The following is a 19,944-nucleotide window of genomic DNA, read 5'->3' as shown; positions in this document are numbered from 1 at the left end:
GTGCGTGGTGGATGACAGCGCCCAGGAACAACGCTGACTTTTGCCAGCATCTCAGTTCTTTTAACTGGTGCTGAACTTTACGTTTTGATATTTTTTTTGTTTTCAATCAAAGCCGATTTGTTTTTTTTTTACACGTGTGTGTATATATATAAAGAGAGAGCGCGCGACAGAGAGAAATGCACACGCTCTAAGAATGTGAGGAATTGTTAAAATGGCGAGGAATTGTTCAATACCTGACCCAGTTGGCCTAGGTATTGGTGACAACTCTGATCGCAAGTTGGTGTTGGGATGTCACGCAGCGCAGCTCAGCTCTCGGGCGGACACACTCACAGAGACACACAAATACTATTTGGAGTGAGTGCAGTTAGCGAACACCTATGAAGGTCAACACAGTACACGGGTAGGTAGTGTGCGTCGAACCACGGCCGGCCACTTTTGGCGTATGTATGTATGGATGTTCAACTTCTTTCGCACCGTACATCGCCAACCGTGTCCATCGGAGGTGCGGGGGAAGGGCAATAAACTAAACACACACACACAAAAACATTTCTTCAAGGAATGAATTTTAAATTAAGAAGTGCCGAAGCTTATACACCGCATCAGGTGCTCGTTTATGGCCGAGTTGACCAGGACCGGTTCAAATATTCGCCACCGTTTTTGGTCGTAAGCTGAAGGGCCAAGAGAACGTTCACCGGGCGGAGAGAGGTTATCGCAAGCGTGGGCCACCTCCGCCGATGACCTCTTTAGCGGTATCACGACCGGGTAGGGGTCTAGATTTGAAGCTTTCGTGACTGCAATGATTCATATTCTTAGGTTGTTTTCGGTAAAGTCACGTAGGTACAAAATTAAAATTAATAAAAGTTAAATAAAAATAAAATAAAAATCACGACGTTTCGGAGGCAACACAAGCGTCCGTCTTCAGGTGGAACCGTCACAGCACGATAGCTGTATCAAGTAATCCATCGTGCTGTGACGGTTCCACCTGAAGACGGAAGCTTGTGTTGCCTCCGAAACGTCGTGATTTTTATTTAATTTTTATTTTACTTTTATTAATTTTATTTTTTTTATCTACGTGACTTTACCGAAAAAACCTAAGAATACGGGTAGAGGTCGTCGATTCTCCTCGGGGTGCCCCCGCTCCGTCGTGAAGGGTGTGTTCGCAGAGGTGGCGTCGTTATCAACAAATGCCGAGTAAGCCATCAACTCGACAACAAGGACAAAGAGCCTTAACAGACTGCAGGGGCAAGTGCTGTGAGCGAGTAGCGCCTACGAAGGCCGGCGCGGCACACGAGGGGGTGGGTGGCCAGCACCACGCCCGGCCACCTTTGTCTCCCTAGTGGCGATGTTTACGCGCCGCACCAGATACTCATTTGAGACTGAGTCGACCTAGGGGAGGCCCAGGACCGGTTCAAATAATCGCCACTTGGTGTTGGCCATGAGCGGGAATCAAGAACTCGGGTCGTCGGGTTCGTAGGCGTAGCGCGCTAACCGCTACGCCACCGCTCCCACATCTCAACAACACACACACAGGGCTTACTCTTGGGTTCTTTCGGTAAAGTCACGTATAAAAAGAGAAAATAATAAAATTATAAATTAAATACTAGCATATGTATGCTAGTCTTTAATTTATTATTTTCTCTTTATACGTGACTTTACCGAAAGAACCAAAGAGTAATTCCTGCAGTCACGAAAGCTCCAAATTAAGTATACACACAGGGCTCACAACAACCTGTGCATCGTGCGACACATCCCCCTCCTGCATTACCCTCTAGGTGCCCTCTGCAGGCGTGGAGGGCAGAGGGATGAGCGCGGGAGGAGGGGAGAGCGAACGACGCGTCCCGTAAATGCCCTCCCACTCCGGGAAGTCACCCCCTTTCTTCTCGTCACTCTCGCTCGCTCGCATATCGCGCGCGCCCTTGTGATTACGCAACGGACAGCCACGCAGAGGGGGAACATGAAAGGCAAAGTCACCGCGCCGGAGGTTTCTGCTGCACTCGTATGAGCCTACACCCACCCAACCTCGCGCCTGCCCACCGTGCCCTTTGACAATCATCAGAGACGTGAGAATCACTTTGAAGCTGCTGGGAGGGGTGGGGGCGCAGATTGCCATTGAAGAGGGGAGAGGGGGTCTCAAGTCGCACAGCCCAGACACACTCCCAAGGAGTTTTAAATACAACCAAGAGACACCCACATTGGTGTGCTCCAATGGTCATTGCGCACACACACACACGCGCGCGCGCGGTCACTGCTGTTTATGTTAAGTTTGTTATCCTTCCCACGCACCTCCGATTAGCTCGGTAGGCTCCGTACGGTGCGAAAGAAGGCCAACATACATGCATGCATACGGTCAACAGACACGCCATAATTCATGATAGGATTATCCCAAGAAAATTGTAGCTGGTATCTGACATTTTAGCAGGAACCGTTGGAAACAATTGAAAGGGAGGAAAGCCAAACTGCTAAAGAGTAGCTGAGCTCCTGCCAAGTTATCTTTAAAGACGATGGATTAAGAGGGAGGGGGGGCACAGCGTGTGTCGTGTGTCTAGGGGGGTAGCCTCACCCCTCCCTGCCACCCCATGTCCCCATGTCCACGCTGAATCGCCACTCACCTGTGCCCCCTACGTACGCACCTCGTTCGCTGCCTCAGCAACAGAATGAACAAAGCGATAGAACCGATTTTAAACGATCCCCCCCCCCCTCCCCGACACAACAAACGTCGGCTTCACGCGAGGGCGCAGCACACAGGAGGGCGTCGTCATCATCATCATGATCGTCATCATGATCATCATCACGATCATCATCACGATCATCATCATGATCATCATCACGATCATCATCATGATCATCATCACGATCATCATCATGATCATCATCACGATCATCATCATGATCATCATCACGATCATCATCATGATCATCATCACGATCATCATCATGATCATCATCACGATCATCATCATGATCATCATCACGATCATCATCATGATCATCATCACGATCATCATCATGATCATCATCACGATCATCATCATGATCATCATCACGATCATCATCATGATCATCATCACGATCATCATCATGATCATCATCACGATCATCATCATGATCATCATCACGATCATCATCATGATCTTCATCATGCTCATCATCATGATCATCATCACGATCATCATCATGATCATCATCACGATCATCATCATGATCATCATCACGATCATCATCATGATCATCATCACGATCATCATCACGATCATCATCATGATCATCATCACGATCATCATCATGATCATCATCACGATCATCATCATGATCATCATCACGATCATCATCACGATCATCATCACGATCATCATCATGATCATCATCACGATCATCATCATGATCATCATCACGATCATCATCATGATCATCATCACGATCATCATCATGATCATCATCACGATCATCATCATGATCATCATCACGATCATCATCATGATCATCATCACGATCATCATCATGATCATCATCACGATCATCATCATGATCATCATCACGATCATCATCATGATCATCATCACGATCATCATCATGATCATCATCACGATCATTATCATGATCATCATCACGATCATCATCACGATCATCATCACGATCATCATCACGATCATCATCACGATCATCATCACGATCATCATCACGATCATCATCATGATCATCATCACGATCATCATCATGATCATCATCACGATCATCATCATGATCATCATCACGATCATCATCATGATCATCATCACGATCATCATCATGATCATCATCACGATCATCATCATGATCATCATCACGATCATCATCATGATCATCATCACGATCATCATCATGATCATCATCATGATCATCATCATGATCATCATCACGATCATCATCATGATCATCATCACGATCATCATCATGATCATCATCACGATCATCATCATGATCATCATCACGATCATCATCATGATCATCATCACGATCATCATCATGATCATCATCACGATCATCATCATGATCATCATCACGATCATCATCATGATCATCATCACGATCATCATCATGATCATCATCACGATCATCATCATGATCATCATCACGATCATCATCATGATCATCATCACGATCATCATCATGATCATCATCACGATCATCATCATGATCATCATCATGATCATCATCACGATCATCATCATGATCATCATCACGATCATCATCATGATCATCATCACGATCATCATCATGATCATCATCACGATCATCATCATGATCATCATCACGATCATCATCATGATCATCATCACGATCATCATCATGATCATCATCATGATCATCATCACGATCATCATCATGATCATCATCACGATCATCATCATGATCATCATCACGATCATCATCATGATCATCATCACGATCATCATCATGATCATCGTCAACAAAAAAGCCACATTGACTGGCGTGACGCACATCGGCAGTGCCCAAGGTGGCGCCCCAAGCACAGCAGCAGCGGCGACAAAGGTCGCAAACGGGTTTTGATTCCTTACCCGTACCCGGCCGCACCAGGGTACGGGTAGGGTACGGGTATCGGGTACCTGATTGCGACCTCTGGGATGAAGCCATGTTGCAGGCGCGGGTGGGTTGATTCTAGGAACTTTAATTGTGAGAAGAGACAAGACGTTGGGAAATGAGTGACAAACGGTGACTCACCAGTGACTCACGGCCTACCCGTACCCGTACCCGGCCGCACCAGGGTCGCAAACGGGTACCCGTACCCGGCCGGGTACGGGTAGCCGGGTATCGGGTAGGGTACGGGTATCGGGTACCCGGTTGCGACCTCTGAGCGGCGATAACCCCCAGCGCCGCTCGACCAACGCGAGCAAAGTGGGCATTTAAACTTGACCCGAAAGAAAGTACAGCGACGACAAGACAACAATATCTTCTTGGTTCTTTCGGTAAAGTCACGTAGAATGGAAATAATAAAAATAATAAAATAAAACATAATACAATAATTCTCACGACGAGAGAACCAAGTAGATGAATCCCTGCAGTCACGAAAGCTTTAAATCGAAATTTAAGACAACAATATTTGCATGGACGGCGTCAACATTCGGCCATGCGCCCCGTCGTCTGACGCGCGCGCGCGATCCAATTAGCGGCGCTTGGTGCAATTCCGTGGCAGTGGCCCGGGTTGGGTTCCCTGCACGCCGCGTCACCGGCCACTCCACGCATTTACAAACGCCGGCGCTTGCTGGCTGTTTTGCAGGCAGGCTCCCTCGCTCGCTCGCTCGCTCCCTCGCTCCCTCCCTCGCGTGCGCACGGCGAGGCAGGGGGGCAGAAGCAGCAGCAGCGGCGGCGGCTGCAAGACACGCGGGGGCTTGTTTGAAAGTAGGTCACCTCGTTTTGCTGCAGACGCTGGCACGTGGGTCTCTCTGCCTGGGTGCGTGTGTGTGTCTTGGTGTGTGTGTGTGTGTGCGTCTTGGCGTGTGTATGTGTCTGTCTTGGTGTGTGTGTGGGGTTTTTTTTGTTGGGAAGCGATATGTATAGCGGTTAGCGTGCTGCGCTACGAACCTGGCCACCCGAGTTCAATGATCTGAACCAGGCATGTCTCCTCTAGGTCGACTCAACCTCAAATGAGTACTTGGTTTAATGTTTAAACATCACGACTGGGGAGACAAAGGCGGCTGGGCGTGGTGTTAGCTACCCATTCCCCTGTGCGCCGTGCTGGATTTCATAGGTGCTCGCTAACAGCACTTGACCCAACAGTCTGTTCAGGCTATACGGGGGGTCTTTGTTGAAAGCGATGGTTGCGGTGGTTCGTACACCGCACTACAAACCCGAATATCCGAGTTCAAATCCCAAACACGGTGCACATCGGAGTGATAGTTGAACCGGTCCTGGATCCCCTCTTGGTCAACTCGACCTTAAATACGTACATTGCGTCGTGTGTACGCATCGGCATTGGGAAGACAAAGGCGATTGGGCGTGGTGCTAACCGCTCCAAGCCCCCCCCCCTCTCCCTGGAGCACCGTGCCGCCCAGGTCCTCACTCACAGCACTTCCCCCCATTAGTCTTGCAAAAGGCTCTGCGGGGAATTGTCGTCTGCGCACTCTGCGTGTTCCCTCGTCCTGTGCGGTAGGGGCCATAATATAATCGATGCTTCATGATAACGGGGGCTGAAAATAGAAGCTCTACAACCCATGGGGTCGGCCCACTGCGACGAAACACTCGGGGTGATGGCGTGGCAGGAACCGGTGGCGAGGAACCCTGAGTGACGAGCGCTGATTCGAGGCCATCGAGACGCTGTTTGCAGTGGGGGGTGGTGGGGGGGGGGCTTTCCTGGACATGCCGCATACACAGAGAGAGGGAGATGCCCCTCCCGGGATGGCTCTCGCATTCAGGGCAAGGAGGGGATGGGACGGGTTGATGAATGGAGGTACCGAGCGGCAAGCTCTGTCAGAGAGCGCGCGCGCGCGCACGTGTGGCTGGAGCCACGTGACCGGGGCAGCATCGCTCATTGCTCACCGTTGTGTGTGTCCTGCACGTGTGTGTCCTGCACCTGTGTCTTGGGTCTGGCTCCACGTGCGTGTGTGCGTGCGTGTGTCCTGCACCTGCGCGCGCATGCACGTTTTTGTTTTTTGGGGTGTGTCTGGCTTCATGTGAGTGCGTGTCTGTGTCTGTATGTGTGTATATACGTGTGCGTGTTTGGGAGAGATATAAAAAAAACACGGTAAGTTGGTCCAGTGGGAAGCACAGGTGGTGTATCCGCCAGCCGTCTCGGGCAGTTCACTCGTAACACAATGGGGTCTGTGTCCCGTCAGCTCCTCCTGCCAGCAGCGAGTCTTCCACACTGCACGTGGTGGCCTCAAAAAGTGCACCTAGCCTGACACCAGTGCTGTAGTGACATCGTCGTCACCTCGTAGCGAATGGCGACCGTCATTGTTGTTGTGTTGATCATCACATGCAGGGTAATTGCAGATGCCCCGTGTCAGCTTGTGTTTCCATGGAACCCTGTTCCTGCCTCTTATCGGTGGGGAATTGAGCCCAACTCTCTCATGTTACTGCAGGACATTTGAGTAAATATTTCCCATTTGTTTCGTGAAGATATTTCTGTTAAATATATACAGACCGAACAATGTAGACACTTACACGGATTTCCCTATATTGCAAAATGTTTGTGAGCTTTATGTTTCTAACGTGCACTCTTAGAGAGCACAAACGATTAGACTTGTTTCTAGTGACCAATCTTGATTTAAAGCTTTCGTGACAGCAGGAATCCATACTCTTTGGTTCTTTCGGTAAAGTCCACGTAGTTAGAAATAAAATAAAATAAAGCAAATCACGACGTTTTATTTTATTTCTAACTAAGTGACTTTACCGAAAGAACCAAAGAGTATGTTTGTTTCGAGTGAGGTTATAAAATAAATACTATGCCTCCATGCAATATTTGTTCTTCCACACAAAAAAAATCCTCTGGACCCATATCAACATTCAGTGTCTCATGGACATTTCTGGACCGATCTCAACATTGAGTGTCTCATGGACATTTCTGGACCGATCTCAACATTCAGTGCCTCATGGATATTTCTGGACCGATATCAACATTCAGTGTCTCATGGACATTTCTGGACCGATCTCAACATTGAGTGTCTCATGGACATTTCTGGACCGATCTCAACATTCAGTGCCTCATGGACATTTCTGGACCGATCTCAACATTCAGTGTCTCATGGACATTTCTGGACCGATCTCAACATTCAGTGTCTCATGGACATTTCTGGACCGATCTCAACATTCAGTGTCTCATGGACATTTCTGGACCGATCTCAACATTCAGTGTCTCATGGACATTTCTGGACCGATCTCAACATTGAGTGTCTCGTCAGCAGAGCCAGGCTCGTCCTGTATTGTATTGAACCAGCGCTGCTTGTATTGAACCAGTGCTGCTGGGTAAATTATCTCCCAGAGGACCTCGTTTGGCCACTACGATGTAAAAAAAAGCACATTTATATATTTTGTATGGAGGAACACATACAGGAAGGAGGCGTATTGACTACTGATTCGTTTGGTAGATATGTTGCCTCGACAGCCGACGCCTATGATTACATTGTTAGGCAACGCGTGAAGGAAGGAGCTCAGATTTTGTTTGCGCTGGCAATGACTCAGCGGCTAAGCTCAAGGGTGGCATGCGTCAAGAGTTCACTCACGCAGAAATTGCAGTCTAGAATTGAAATGAGAAAGCTATTTTTGCCCCCTCCTGCAGAAAAAAAATGGGACAAGAGAGAGAAAAAAAGCGCCCTCTCCTACCGCATTTCATAACTCACGCACGCGGCTTTTCTGTGCACTCTGCAATCTTGCCCGTGATTTGTGGAATCCAGAGGAAACCCTACGCAGATGCGATCTGCACGCGCGTAACAAAGTAGCCGTGACCTCACCGACGCTCCGAGCGAGGATAATGTCTCTAAACGAGGAGGTGATGGCAAGGGCCGACATCACGATCGTGACGGGAGCTGTCGTGATGATATTAACAGTCTTCCAGCTGAGAATATTTTCAAAAGGGTCCGTCTGTTCTTCGCCGGTGCCGGGTATCACCTAGGTTAACTTGACCTTAAAGTAATCGAGTGAAAATTGTAATTTAATTCAGTGTGCGGTGCGGGGGTTCGTGTTGTCTATCGCACGTGCCTCTGAGTTTGCTCCGAGCTCCATACATTCGCGTTTAACAAACAAACATAACTCAACGCATTAGTCAACAGCACCGTGGCCTTATAAAATGTAAAGTGGATATTATAGGCGACGTTTCGGGGAATTACCCTTCTTCATAGCACATCATTCGTGCACGTCGTTTCCCCATCCAGGGTGGCCGGAGAGATGTGAGTGAGATGACGGCATGGGTTTTGGGGCTTCTGGGTAAATTGGCACGTGGGACCCACGGGCCGCCACCCCACGTCCCATCAGTCACCAGTGTGCTTTGGTTTATTCATCGTTTATTTGAACCGGTTATCCATTCCAAAAGTCACATTTTGAACCGGATGAGATTATTTCATTCCAAAAGCCACTGAATGGATCGTGCGATCCAGTTCATGTTTAGTGACAATGCAACTGATTGGCAGGCAATGAACGGCGTGTTCCAGTGTAACGGCGTGTTCCAGTGTGACGACGGGTCACGTGACGACCCATTAGATGCAAAGTACACACATGTAGAAAGCTTACAGCCATGTATCAGTCCCGCTGCTGGATATCGACCCTACCATACTGCTGGATATAGATCGGCACCATGCTGTCACAGGACTTATTCTTTGGTTATTTCTGTAAAGTAACATAGAAATCGAAACATCGTATTCTATTATTATTTAATTTGATTTCTTTTTACGTGACTTTACCGAAAGAACCAAAGAGTAATTCCTGCAGTCACGAAAGCTTCTAATCTAGTTTGTCACAGGACTTGTTTGACCATACTTCGCCACGTGGGTCAGTGTTCGTGAATTTTGGTGAACTGATCGTTGTTTTTTGCGTTTTGCTTTCTATGCGAAGAGGGATAACGATGTGTAGCAAACATTAACTAACTTAAAAAATAACTATTTTTGTATTTTACCATGTAAGACCCACTGAGCTATATAGCTCTTTTTCAGAAGCGACCTGGCCATAAATGCGAGCTCAACGAAGTGGCTTATCATGTAGCCATGTCTAGCAGCCATATACCCTTACCGCACGATCATTCTCAATGTTAAAAAAAGACCAGAGGCCTCCGAGAAAAATTCACGCGACCACGGGGAGAGAGAACATGTCGGGGTCGAACCCACGACATCCTTCATACCAGGCGAAGTAGTTGACATCTCGCCACCGTGGCGCCCCCACCCTCGTCACCGACCTCCGCCCACCTCGAGAGGTGTCCCAACGAGAACCAAACGTTTGTCTCCCCCCCCCCCGTGCCCCCCCCCCGTGCCCCCCCCGTGCCCCCCCGCACCCAGCGTCCGTCACACCGTACACTGGGGCGCAACGGTGGCGAGATGTTAACTACCTCGCCCGGTATGCAGGATGTCGTGGGTTCGATCCCGACCCTGTCGCTTGTTGTAAAATGTGTAGTTTGGATGTCCCTCTCTCCGCCCGTGATCGCGTGCATTTTTCACATTCAGAAACAACACGCGTTTCGAGTATTTGGCTGCTATAAATTTCCACGCGATAAGCCGCTTCGTTGAGCTATCATTTGTGGCCAGGTCGCTTCTGACAAAGAGCTATACAGCTCAGTGGGCCTTACCTCGTAAAACAAAAACAAGTTTTAAAACACACCGCGGCCCGTGTATTCCTACATTCAATGCTGAATTGCTGGCCCGGGGGTTTGCCTTTGCCTGGGCTGAGTTGCTATTGCCGGCACCGCCGCACTGATTTATACGGAACGCAGTGATTAACAGTGGAGCAGCACGCGCTGGACTGAGAGCGGAGAATTGAGGAGCAATGGAACTCGCTCACTACAAGTGCACATTGTCAAGCGCTCAGCAAGAGTGATGTTGTGAAGGCGTTGTCAGTGATAGGCAGGCGGTTATCAGTGCCACGTGAAACTTAAGTGTTTAGTTTCAACCGTGCCAACGGTATCGGTCGGTTATCTCCTTGGCAATGTTTTGAGTCTCCCCTTTTGGGTTAACAAAGAGCTTTCCTGAAGTCGCAGAAGCCTATTCCTTGATTGTCGGTGCTTCCTGTGGGCAGTGTGGCAGTCGTGGTAGCACTCGTGCCTCGTCGATAAAAGTGGCCGGGTTCGATTCTTGTCTCGGGCGTCTTTCTGCGTGGAGTTTGTACGTTTAGCACGTAGGCTTCGCGACCAATAGTATTCATAATAAAGGTGGTTGGGTTATATCGCGTAAGTATAAATGCATCGTAACCCTCCACCACTCGACGCAGACAATTAGTAATGGATTTGTGACGTAAACAAAACGCCAATTAGTTACTAGTTCAGCCCACCGGTGTGTTGGAGAGTAAATCCACAACATTAACAATTTGAGTAGTACGACGTTTTGCTGATAATTACATCCAGCATAGTCGGTCGATTTGCCAGAATAGTGAAGTCATCCACCTGCTTCCCGTCTTGAATAGAGCAGCAGGGCGACGTCATTATCCCCTTGTTCTGCATGGGTTTCCTCCGGATCCTCCACTTTATTGTCAAAGTTAAGCAAACAAAAAAACCCACTGCAACTAGATATTGGCCAAAGATCCCAATAATGTAAGAAATGCATGGAAATCACTCAATTGGGGATTACGCGTCGCAACATTGCCCTCTACTGGCAGGATCCTCCAAAAAGACAATGAGTTGAGAGTCGGTGAGGTTTTCCCGTGTAAACAAGCTTAATAACAATAACAGCAACAACAGTTGTATTTCATCTATGTCAGGGGTCGGCAACCAAAATAACAAGAAGATACATTTTCTTTCGAATTCGGTGTGACGAACAAAAAAATGTTCTCAATATTTCAAGAGCCGCAATTCCACTGCGGTGAATTCGAGGCGGTATATTTTTTTATTTTTAAACAACTTCAGGAAGCAGTCCTTAATGAGCCGCAGGCTTGCCGGCTCCTGATCCACGTGGAACACGCGACACGTGCGCGTGGGTAAGAGAACTCGTGCCGTGTCTGACTGGCGCCTCCGATGAGCGAGGTTTGGCCGCGTACGGTGCGAAAGAAGTTCAATGTACGTACATGCAAGGAGGAGATTCTGAGAGTAGTCCCCCCCCCCCACACACCACCACGTTCAGCCTCTCGCTCTGCTCCCGTTGGTGTTGCCAGCAGAGTCCCGAGGCGGATGGCACGCGCATGAGCCAGGTCGAGCACCGCTATTGCTGCCCGGGCCAAACAAACACAACAATAAGCATCCTGCCCGTTACATAAGCGCTCTAGTGGGCGTAGCACCCCCCCCCCCTACACCCCCCCCCCCCATAGCGTGCAGAGTTGTAGAGCGCAACTGTGTAGCCCAGTGACCTGGATGAATTGAAGACGCACCACAATTTCATCTCCCCGGTGAGAGTTTCCCCAATGTGGTTAAAAAGTCATTCCCTTCGCTCTGGATTCTCTCTCTCTCTCTTCCTCACGCCGGGTTTTCGCGTCCCCCGGTTGTCCCCTCGACATTTAGAAACGTTCGTTTCGAACAGTGGTTCGTGGCATGGGGTTCACGCACGCCCTGGGGGTGCGAGATGCCCTTTCTGGGGGGTGCGAGACGAGGCCAGATTGTTTTCGAAGGCAAATCATCGGAACACAAATTGAGCAAGGGCGCGTAAGTACAACTACTTTGTTCCGTCACCCCCTCTGTACTTATTAACATTATTTAAAATAATTATGATTAAGGGCCAACGGGGTGCAAGGCTGCTGTAAATTCACACTTAATAAGCAACTTAGTTGGTCTATCTATCATTTGTGATAGTCGGGTCGCTTCTGAAGATGAGTTGTACAGCTCAGTGGGCCATATCTGGTGAAATAAAAAAAACTGGTTTCGGTATTCACGTTGTCGCTGCACCACGGGGTTGTTGGGTTGTTGGGTTGCACCGCGGAGTTGTTGGGTTGTTGGGTTGTACCGCGGAGTTGTTGGGTTGTACCGCGGGGTTGTTGGGTTGTTGGGTTGCACCGCGGGGTTGTTGGGTTGTTGGGTTGTACCGCGGAGTTGTTGGGTTGTTGGGTTGTTGGGTTGCACCGCGGGGTTGTGCGCTACACACGTTCCGTTCCACAGAGTTGTCCGACGTTTAATGTTGGACATCAACACGAGTGGGGTAAAGTGTGGCTACGGCCACCTCCTCGAAAATAGCCGCTCAAAGCAAAAGGTTACCGGTTCCTGACTTTCAAAACCGGTAATCGGTTTAACGACCCTGTTATAGACACTTCCGTCAATAAGACCTGGCTTAAAACCACGCGGGTGGGTTTCTTAATAACGAGTTCTACTCTCGACCCATCAGGTTAATGTGTCTCGCAGAGTGAGTGTGAGTTGGTGAGTGTTTTTTATGTAGGGGAGCGGTGGTGTACAATATCGGTTCGTGCGCTGCGCTACGAACCCGGCCAATGCCAGTGACGATTATCTGAACCAGTCCTGGGCCCTCCCCTTAGGTCGACTCAGCCTCAAATTATCACTTGGTGCGATGTGTGAGCATCGCCACTGGGGATACAAAGGCGGCCGGGGGTAGTGCCTGGCCACCCAGCCCGTCGTGTGCCCGTGCCCGACTTTCACAGTTGCTGCTACTCGCTAACAGCACTTACCCCGGCAGTCTGTTAAGGCTATACGGGGGGGGGGGGGTGTCTTTGTCTTTTGTAGTGTGCGTGCCGCGTGCGTGCCGCGTGCCTTCGCGCGTGAGCGAGTGACGCCGCGTGGTCGGATCGCACTCCTCCCCATGGACCCCTCGCGTGCGTCAGCGGTGAAGACACGCGCACGCGCACGCGCATATCACACGCGCGCGCAACGCACATATCACGCACGCGCGCGCGCACACACTCGCATCACGCGGGGAAGCAAAGGGCGAGTGGGAGAAACTCGGAGCGAGCGCCACGGAGGGAAGAGGGAGGGAGCCGTTCGCCTCCCTCGCTACTCGGTGGCTCCGAGCGAGCGAACTGAGCCTCGTGCGCCGCACACCGTGCTGGGTGAGTGGCATTTCGCCCTGTGGGGTTGTTGTTGTTGTTGTTGATGTTGTTGTTGATGTTGTTTCTTCGTCCACGTTTGTGTTGCGTTGCGTGTGACAGACGCAGCGCCCGCAGTTTATTCTATCAACGGAGCCCGGCTGCAGCTTCTCTCGGCTCGGATGGAGCCAGCAACGTGGACGGTGCCAAAGGGACATTTTTGGATGTTGCCAGGAGGGGGACTGACCACCATCCCCAGAACCCGCCAAGCGCCCGCGCCTGATTCTAAAGCGAATCGTCTTGTGTGCCGCACGCGTGCGCTGGCGGCGTGAGGAGGGGGGGTGGCGCGCTTGTACGAATCCAAGTTTATTTCAGAGTGACCCAGCCAGCGGAATTGTACGCATCTGGCGCCGTTGTCAATCCACTGCACGTGCGCGGGTCGCGAGAGGTATTTGACCATACTTCACCGCCCCCGGTCGGAGCGGGTTCGTGAAGGCAGATGCACATTCAGCACGATGGATACTGCTGCGTCCTGCGCAGAGAGACCCGCAGCCTCTAGCCAGCTGTCTGTGCCCGGCGGTCGCCCGTCCAGGCAACTATCCTGGCTCAAGCCAGCTCACCCTCCAAGATCCGGCAAGTCCCCGGTGGTTTGGAGCGAGGTGTGGTCGGATCTTGGCGGCGACGAGTGGCAGGGCAATGACGCACGGTTTGCGTCTAAGCGCCCCCATTGTGTTGGGAATGAATCAGCCCGGGTTACTCCGCGGGGCGTTTGTGATGAGTGCTAGCTGAGTGGAAGACGGCACAGCCATCAATCCCAGCTCCCCCCTCTCTCTCTATCTCTGCCCTTGCTGCTGTACTTGGTATCATCTCTCTGGTCGCTCTGCCTGGAAGTTACCAGCTCGTGAGATTCCGCCAGTTTCTAAAGCGCTCGCCTCGGCAGCAGAGGTCGCAAACGGGGTTTGATTCCTTACTCGTACCCGGCCGCACCAGCGTCGTAAACGGGTACCCGTACCCGGCCGTACCCGTACCCTACCCGTACCCGGCCGGGTACGGGTAGGGTACAGGTATCGGGTACCTGATTGCGACCTCTGAGATGAAGCCATGTTGCAGGCGCGGGTGGGTTTATTTTAGGAACTTGAATTGTGAGAAGAGACAAGACGTTGGGAAATGAGTGACAAACAGTTACTCACCATTGACTCACGGCCTACCCGTACCCGGCCGCACCAGGGTCGCAAACGGGTACCCGTACCCGGCCGGGTATGGGTAGCCGGGCATCGGGTAGGGTACGGGTATCGGGTACCCGGTTGCGACCTCTGCTCAGCAGGGAGAATGTCCGACGTTCCGTGAGACAAGCGTTAACGTGAGCACACCTGGCCGACTTCTCGGTTGACCACTCCGCCTTCCCCATTGCTCGCGTGTCGGGAACAAGTCAGCGCACCAAACCTCGGCGTTTCGTCAACGTCTAATTGTAAACACATCTACACCCGGGATTAATCATCAGCATCATCTTCGTTCAGCGTGCTCTCCAGACAGCTCCGAGGCCCCGTTCTCCCCTGCACGTGGCCCTGTCCTCCGCTGCTCTCTTCGTCTGCTGAATGGCACGTCCTCCTCTCCCGGCCTTTCACCCGCTGAGCGGCGGTCTTCACGGCAAGGCCAGCGTGCCACTGACGTTCCCTGGTGGCCGTTCGTGCGCCCCCTGATGTGAGGCCCCACGCGACGAGAGGCAAATGGTGAAAAGAACATCTTGGCAGGCGGTGTGGCGGCCCTCGCACTGAATGATGTCCCCCTTTACCCCACCCCCCACTCTGAAAATTAGTGAATGACACTGCCATGTACTCGCCCCATGATCGCCTCCTGCAGAACATTCCTTCTCGCCGAAGCCGATCCAATCCCGAATTCATTCCTCTCCTCTCATTGGTTGAGTTTCTCGCACAGCATTTGGATGGGTTTCTCTCCGTCCAGCTCATCGTCGCAATGAGATCGACTAAAATAAGTCTCCTCCTCCTCCTCGTGTTGCTTCTCGGCTTTTGGCCAAGGCTAAGCGTTGTGTGAACACGAGTACAATTTTACAACCGGGCTTTAGTTGCAGTTTGTCAAGAACAAGTTTCACAGTGTGTGCAGTACATTCATTCCAAGGGTAACGCGTCTTGTGCATTGTTATCGGCTCTAATTAGGGCTCAACCTCGGAGCTTAATATTTTACTGAATGTTTTTGTCGGGTTGCCGGTAGTCTGGGGTAGGTAGCACGTGATTGGGAGTTGCCACAGCCGTTGTGAGAGGCACTTATGTAAGTACTTTGAACTTCATTCGCACTGCGCGTAGCCAAACGCACTCATCGGAGGTGCGGGGGAAGGACAGCAAACTAAACACAACAAAGCAGTTCTAAAGAAGCGAGTTTTAAATCTAAGTGATTTAAAAGTGCATAGCCTCAGTGGCTTCCTAATATCGTAAGAAAGAGCCGTTCCAGTATACTTGATGTGGTGTTGTGCCGGGTGCAGAAACACATTCTGGGTCACAGAGCCCGGCTGCATTCAACGCCCGTCCGTAACTCGCAAACATAACGCACGGTAACTGCAGCCGCCACGCTCGTCCACCACCGCCGTGTGGGTGTCGTGCCTGCCCTGGCATCGATGTAGCGGTCACAGTCACCCGCTCACCATGACGCTCGCTCGCTCGCTCGCACCCGCCCCGCCCATCCTCGGGGTGGGCACCGGCGGTCTCTCCACTTTCAACCATTCGGCTTCGTCGTTGTGTGTGTGTGGTGGTGGGGGGGTCTTTTAAGTGCAACGCAAATCGCCCGGCTGTGAGTGATTTATCGGCTGTTTTCGATGGATCCTCCTGGATGGACGGACACCGTTTCGCCAGGTCGGCGTGGGTCGCCGCGTCTGTGAGTTCACGGGATGCTCCCACCCGTCGCAACACAACCCCGAACGGGACAACTGCAGTGCCGCCGAATTAGTTTTTTAACTCGTTAGACACGTGCGAACAATGTGACAACCTCGTTGTTTGTTTTTGTTTGTTTTAAATGAGCAAGCTGTCACAACTCGTAACATTCTTTGGGCCGTGGCACCGCTAAAGCTTTGCCCGTCCTAGATGGCACCAGAGAGTCCGCGTGTTTGCCCGTGGCGCTGCGCGTCAACTCCGCACGTGCCTGGGCTCACACCTGGGAAGCGCCCACCACCGGCTCGCTGTCGCATGCAGGCGACACGACTCCACCGATGCACTCGGGAGATGCCCCGCCACGAAGAGATGGTGGTAGGATGGGGGGGAGGGAGTTGGACAGAGGGAAGGGGGGGGGCGTTTCACTCCTTTCGCTCAGGACAAATTTCGATTGCTCGATGGAGACACGATCCCTGGTGCTGCTCGCCGGAGAGTAAACAAAACTAAACTTTGTTTTTTTATTTTACCAGGTAATGCCCACTGAGCTATGTAGCTCTTTTTGCAGAAGCGAACTGCTCACAAAGTCACAAATGATAGCTCGACGGAGTGGCTTATCGCGTGGAATGTTTTTCATCGCAGCCAAATACTCTAAACGCGCGTTGTTTCTAAATGTGAAGGGGAAAACAGGAGGACCCGGAGAAAAATGGTGACCACGGGGGGAAAACGCAAACTCCGAATATACAGGCGTCAGGGTCGGGGTCGAACCTACGCCTCCCTTGTATACCAGGCAGCGAGGTACTTCACATCTCGCCACCGTGGCGAGATGTGAAGCCACCGGAGCCGCTGGTGCCACCGCTGTCAATGTCCCGTTCATCTCGGCGTCTGTCTCCCACAGGCGTGATCGTGTTCGCCCGCTCGGCATCGCGCAGCCCGGACTGGCCGAGCGGAGCGCAGCCTCGCTCACCCTCGTCGCTCCGGCGCTGCCCGAGCGCGGACTCCCTGCCGCTGCCCGCCCTGGGAGCCGCCGCCGTCGCCGCTACCACCACCACCGCTCTCTTCCCCGGCCACGGCGCCGGCCTCTCCCAGTTGCCGCCCCCACGGTGCCACCCACGGAAGGAAGGCCCCACCCGGCATCCATCCTCGCCCAGCCGGCCCAACCACGACAGCAAGAATACGCCCAGTACGACAAAAGCGGCATCTTTAATGTTCCACGTCACTTCGAAGAGATGGGTGGCTCAGGTGCCAGAGCACTCAACTGGTGAATGATGGCTCTCCCGAATATTTGTTCCACCAGGGAAGTGAAATATTTGTATCAAAATCAGCGAACATTTGTTCCACCCCCACTTAGCTGTTCCCTTTGGTTAAGGGTTCCCGATGCTCTGCTATGTTAGTTCAGACAAAGTCTGACCGCACAGATGAGATTTTAAAAAAGTCAAACTATTGTGAAAGCAAAATGAGCAACCAGCTTCACAAATAGGTTTGAAAAGCGGTCTTGAAATGAAGGTTTGAGTTGAAAATTCATCGATGTAAACTTTGTGTTCCTGGGAGAACAGCAGCACCGCTGAGACCTGGATTCAAACCTCGGCATCAGCGGCTCGTGCTTGAACTGGGTCCTGGAGTGCGGCGAGTAGCCTCGGCCTGCTCACTCATGACTGTGCAAACGTGCCCATCATGGTTGTATTTTATTTTTAAAAAAAATCTAATAATGTGGCTGATTCCATCTCCTGAGAAATGAAGCCCAAGTTTGGTAGAGACGCGATGATCACTGCTTGCAGGGCACAGAGCGATCGACAGGTGCGCCCCGAGTGCAGAATGAGAGCTCGTATTGGGATCCGCATTACAGGGACATCTGTCATTTACTTTCCAGGGGCAAGAATACTTAATGGTGCCTACAACACAGTTGGAATCACATAAAGCAAACAACAATGTTACGGACTGAACATTTATTACGATTGCCATGTGAAAATGACGTTCAGATTGTTGTGTGATTTATTTAAATTTGAGCTGGTGTATTTGTGTGTACGTGTGTGTGCATGTGTGCCATTGCACTCAGCCTCAAATGGGTACCTGGTGCGATGTGTAAACATCGGCACTGGGGAGACAAATGCGGCCGCGCGTGGCCAATCCACTCCCCTTCGTGTGCCGCGCCGGCCTTCGTAGTTGCTGCACGCGAACAGCACTCGCCCCAACAGTCTGCTGAAGGCTACACGGGGGATCTTTGTCTTTGCCCCCTTTGTGCACGTGCCAGAGCTCAGCACCATGGTTCTCTACTGCAAAGTGTGCGGCGACATCGCCTCGGGGCTGCACTACGGCGTGCACGCCTGCGAGGGCTGCAAGGTGAGAGTCGGCGGGCCCGGGGCTCGCTCGGGGAATCTCGCATCCCAAACCCTCATTCGTCTCTCCGCGACCTCGTGCCCAGCCCTCTAACCGCGCTTCGGCGCCCTTTGTGCCGCCAGGGGTTCTTCCGCCGCAGCATCCAACAGAGCGTGCAGTACAAGCGTTGCCTGCGCAGCGAGAGCTGCCCCATCGCCCGCACGAGCCGCAACCGCTGCCAGTACTGCCGCTTCAAGAAGTGCCTGGAGGTCGGCATGTCCAAGGACGGTACGGCCGTGACAGCAGCCGTGGCACAATTGTGACCGTCGTCGCGCGTTTCGATGTAACTGAGATTTTTTTCTTTAAAATGTTCCCAGTTGCTGATCGACTGGAGAAGGCACGTGACTAGTATCTGCAGCGAGAAGTGCACTGAATGTGGTGTGTGCCGCGTGCGGTAATGCGACCAATAAAGACCCAGGCTTTAGCCTTGATGGGTTGACAAACCCTGCTTTGCGAATTGTGACCAGGCGCGGTTCGTCCACAGGGGCGTTGGGGCACCCCCCAACCAAGCAGTTGGAGATGAGAAATAATTTTAGTGATAAAAAATACTTTGTAATAAAAAAATTATTGTGTTAAAAAAATTCAAATATCATGATTCTTTCAGCGTGAACTGCCTAGTGAAGATAACATTTCAAGTTGTTCGTATTAGAATCCGCTGCCACACCGCAGTCTGACTTGTGCCTCGGGGAGGTCTCGTGGCGGCTGTGAAGGAGTCCGAGTGAGAGATTTCCCTTCATTCATTGCGATTCGCTTCGCATTGTTAGCCACGCCGTTTGAGACCCATTGAGGGCGGTGAAAAAGGCGCCCATGTCTGTAATGAGACGACGTCACAACGCGAGGTTGCACGGTGCAAATAGAGCAGCTCACGGCCTACACGCTCTAGGCCTTTGGCAGTGTCAAAGGGGTCGTGTAGTGTGGACTTGGCGGTCATGGGGATAGCATTTGAGTGCCCTGTTGTTTTGTTTCGTATTGTTTATAAATGCCCACCGTTGGCAGATAAGACGAAAAAACATGATGAGGTTTTTCTTCATTATAACGCCACATTTTCATAGGTCACTCACAACAGCCCCACCTAGGGGAGACGTCACGAGCCGCAACTGGACTT

General features: G+C 51.3%; 1 protein-coding gene across 4 annotated transcripts in view; it reads left to right on the top strand.

The window, feature by feature from the left end:
- The window catches only part of LOC133349781 (nuclear receptor subfamily 1 group D member 1-like), a 74,214-nt gene that overhangs the window by 41,883 nt on the left and 12,387 nt on the right, over nucleotides 1-19,944 (top strand). The window contains exons 1-4 of one of the 4 annotated variants that reach the window (XM_061563519.1): nucleotides 13,486-13,611; nucleotides 17,362-17,646; nucleotides 18,715-18,803; nucleotides 18,923-19,067. In XM_061563519.1, coding sequence (XP_061419503.1) covers nucleotides 18,726-18,803; nucleotides 18,923-19,067 — 223 coding nt within the window. In that variant the 5' untranslated portion in view covers nucleotides 13,486-13,611; nucleotides 17,362-17,646; nucleotides 18,715-18,725. Of the gene's footprint in view, nucleotides 1-13,485; nucleotides 13,612-16,895; nucleotides 17,647-18,519; nucleotides 18,804-18,922; nucleotides 19,068-19,944 lie in introns of those variants that run through there. The other 3 variants (XM_061563517.1, XM_061563516.1, XM_061563518.1) reach the window with 3 other exon arrangements.

Source organism: Lethenteron reissneri, chromosome 31, assembly GCF_015708825.2.
Source record: "Lethenteron reissneri isolate LAM-NWPU_2019-01 chromosome 31, ASM1570882v1, whole genome shotgun sequence".
In the NCBI taxonomy this organism is placed as follows: domain Eukaryota; kingdom Metazoa; phylum Chordata; class Hyperoartia; order Petromyzontiformes; family Petromyzontidae; genus Lethenteron; species Lethenteron reissneri.
The sequence above is the reverse complement of the archived record's forward strand: the minus strand, read 5'-3'. Positions and strand labels throughout refer to the sequence as shown.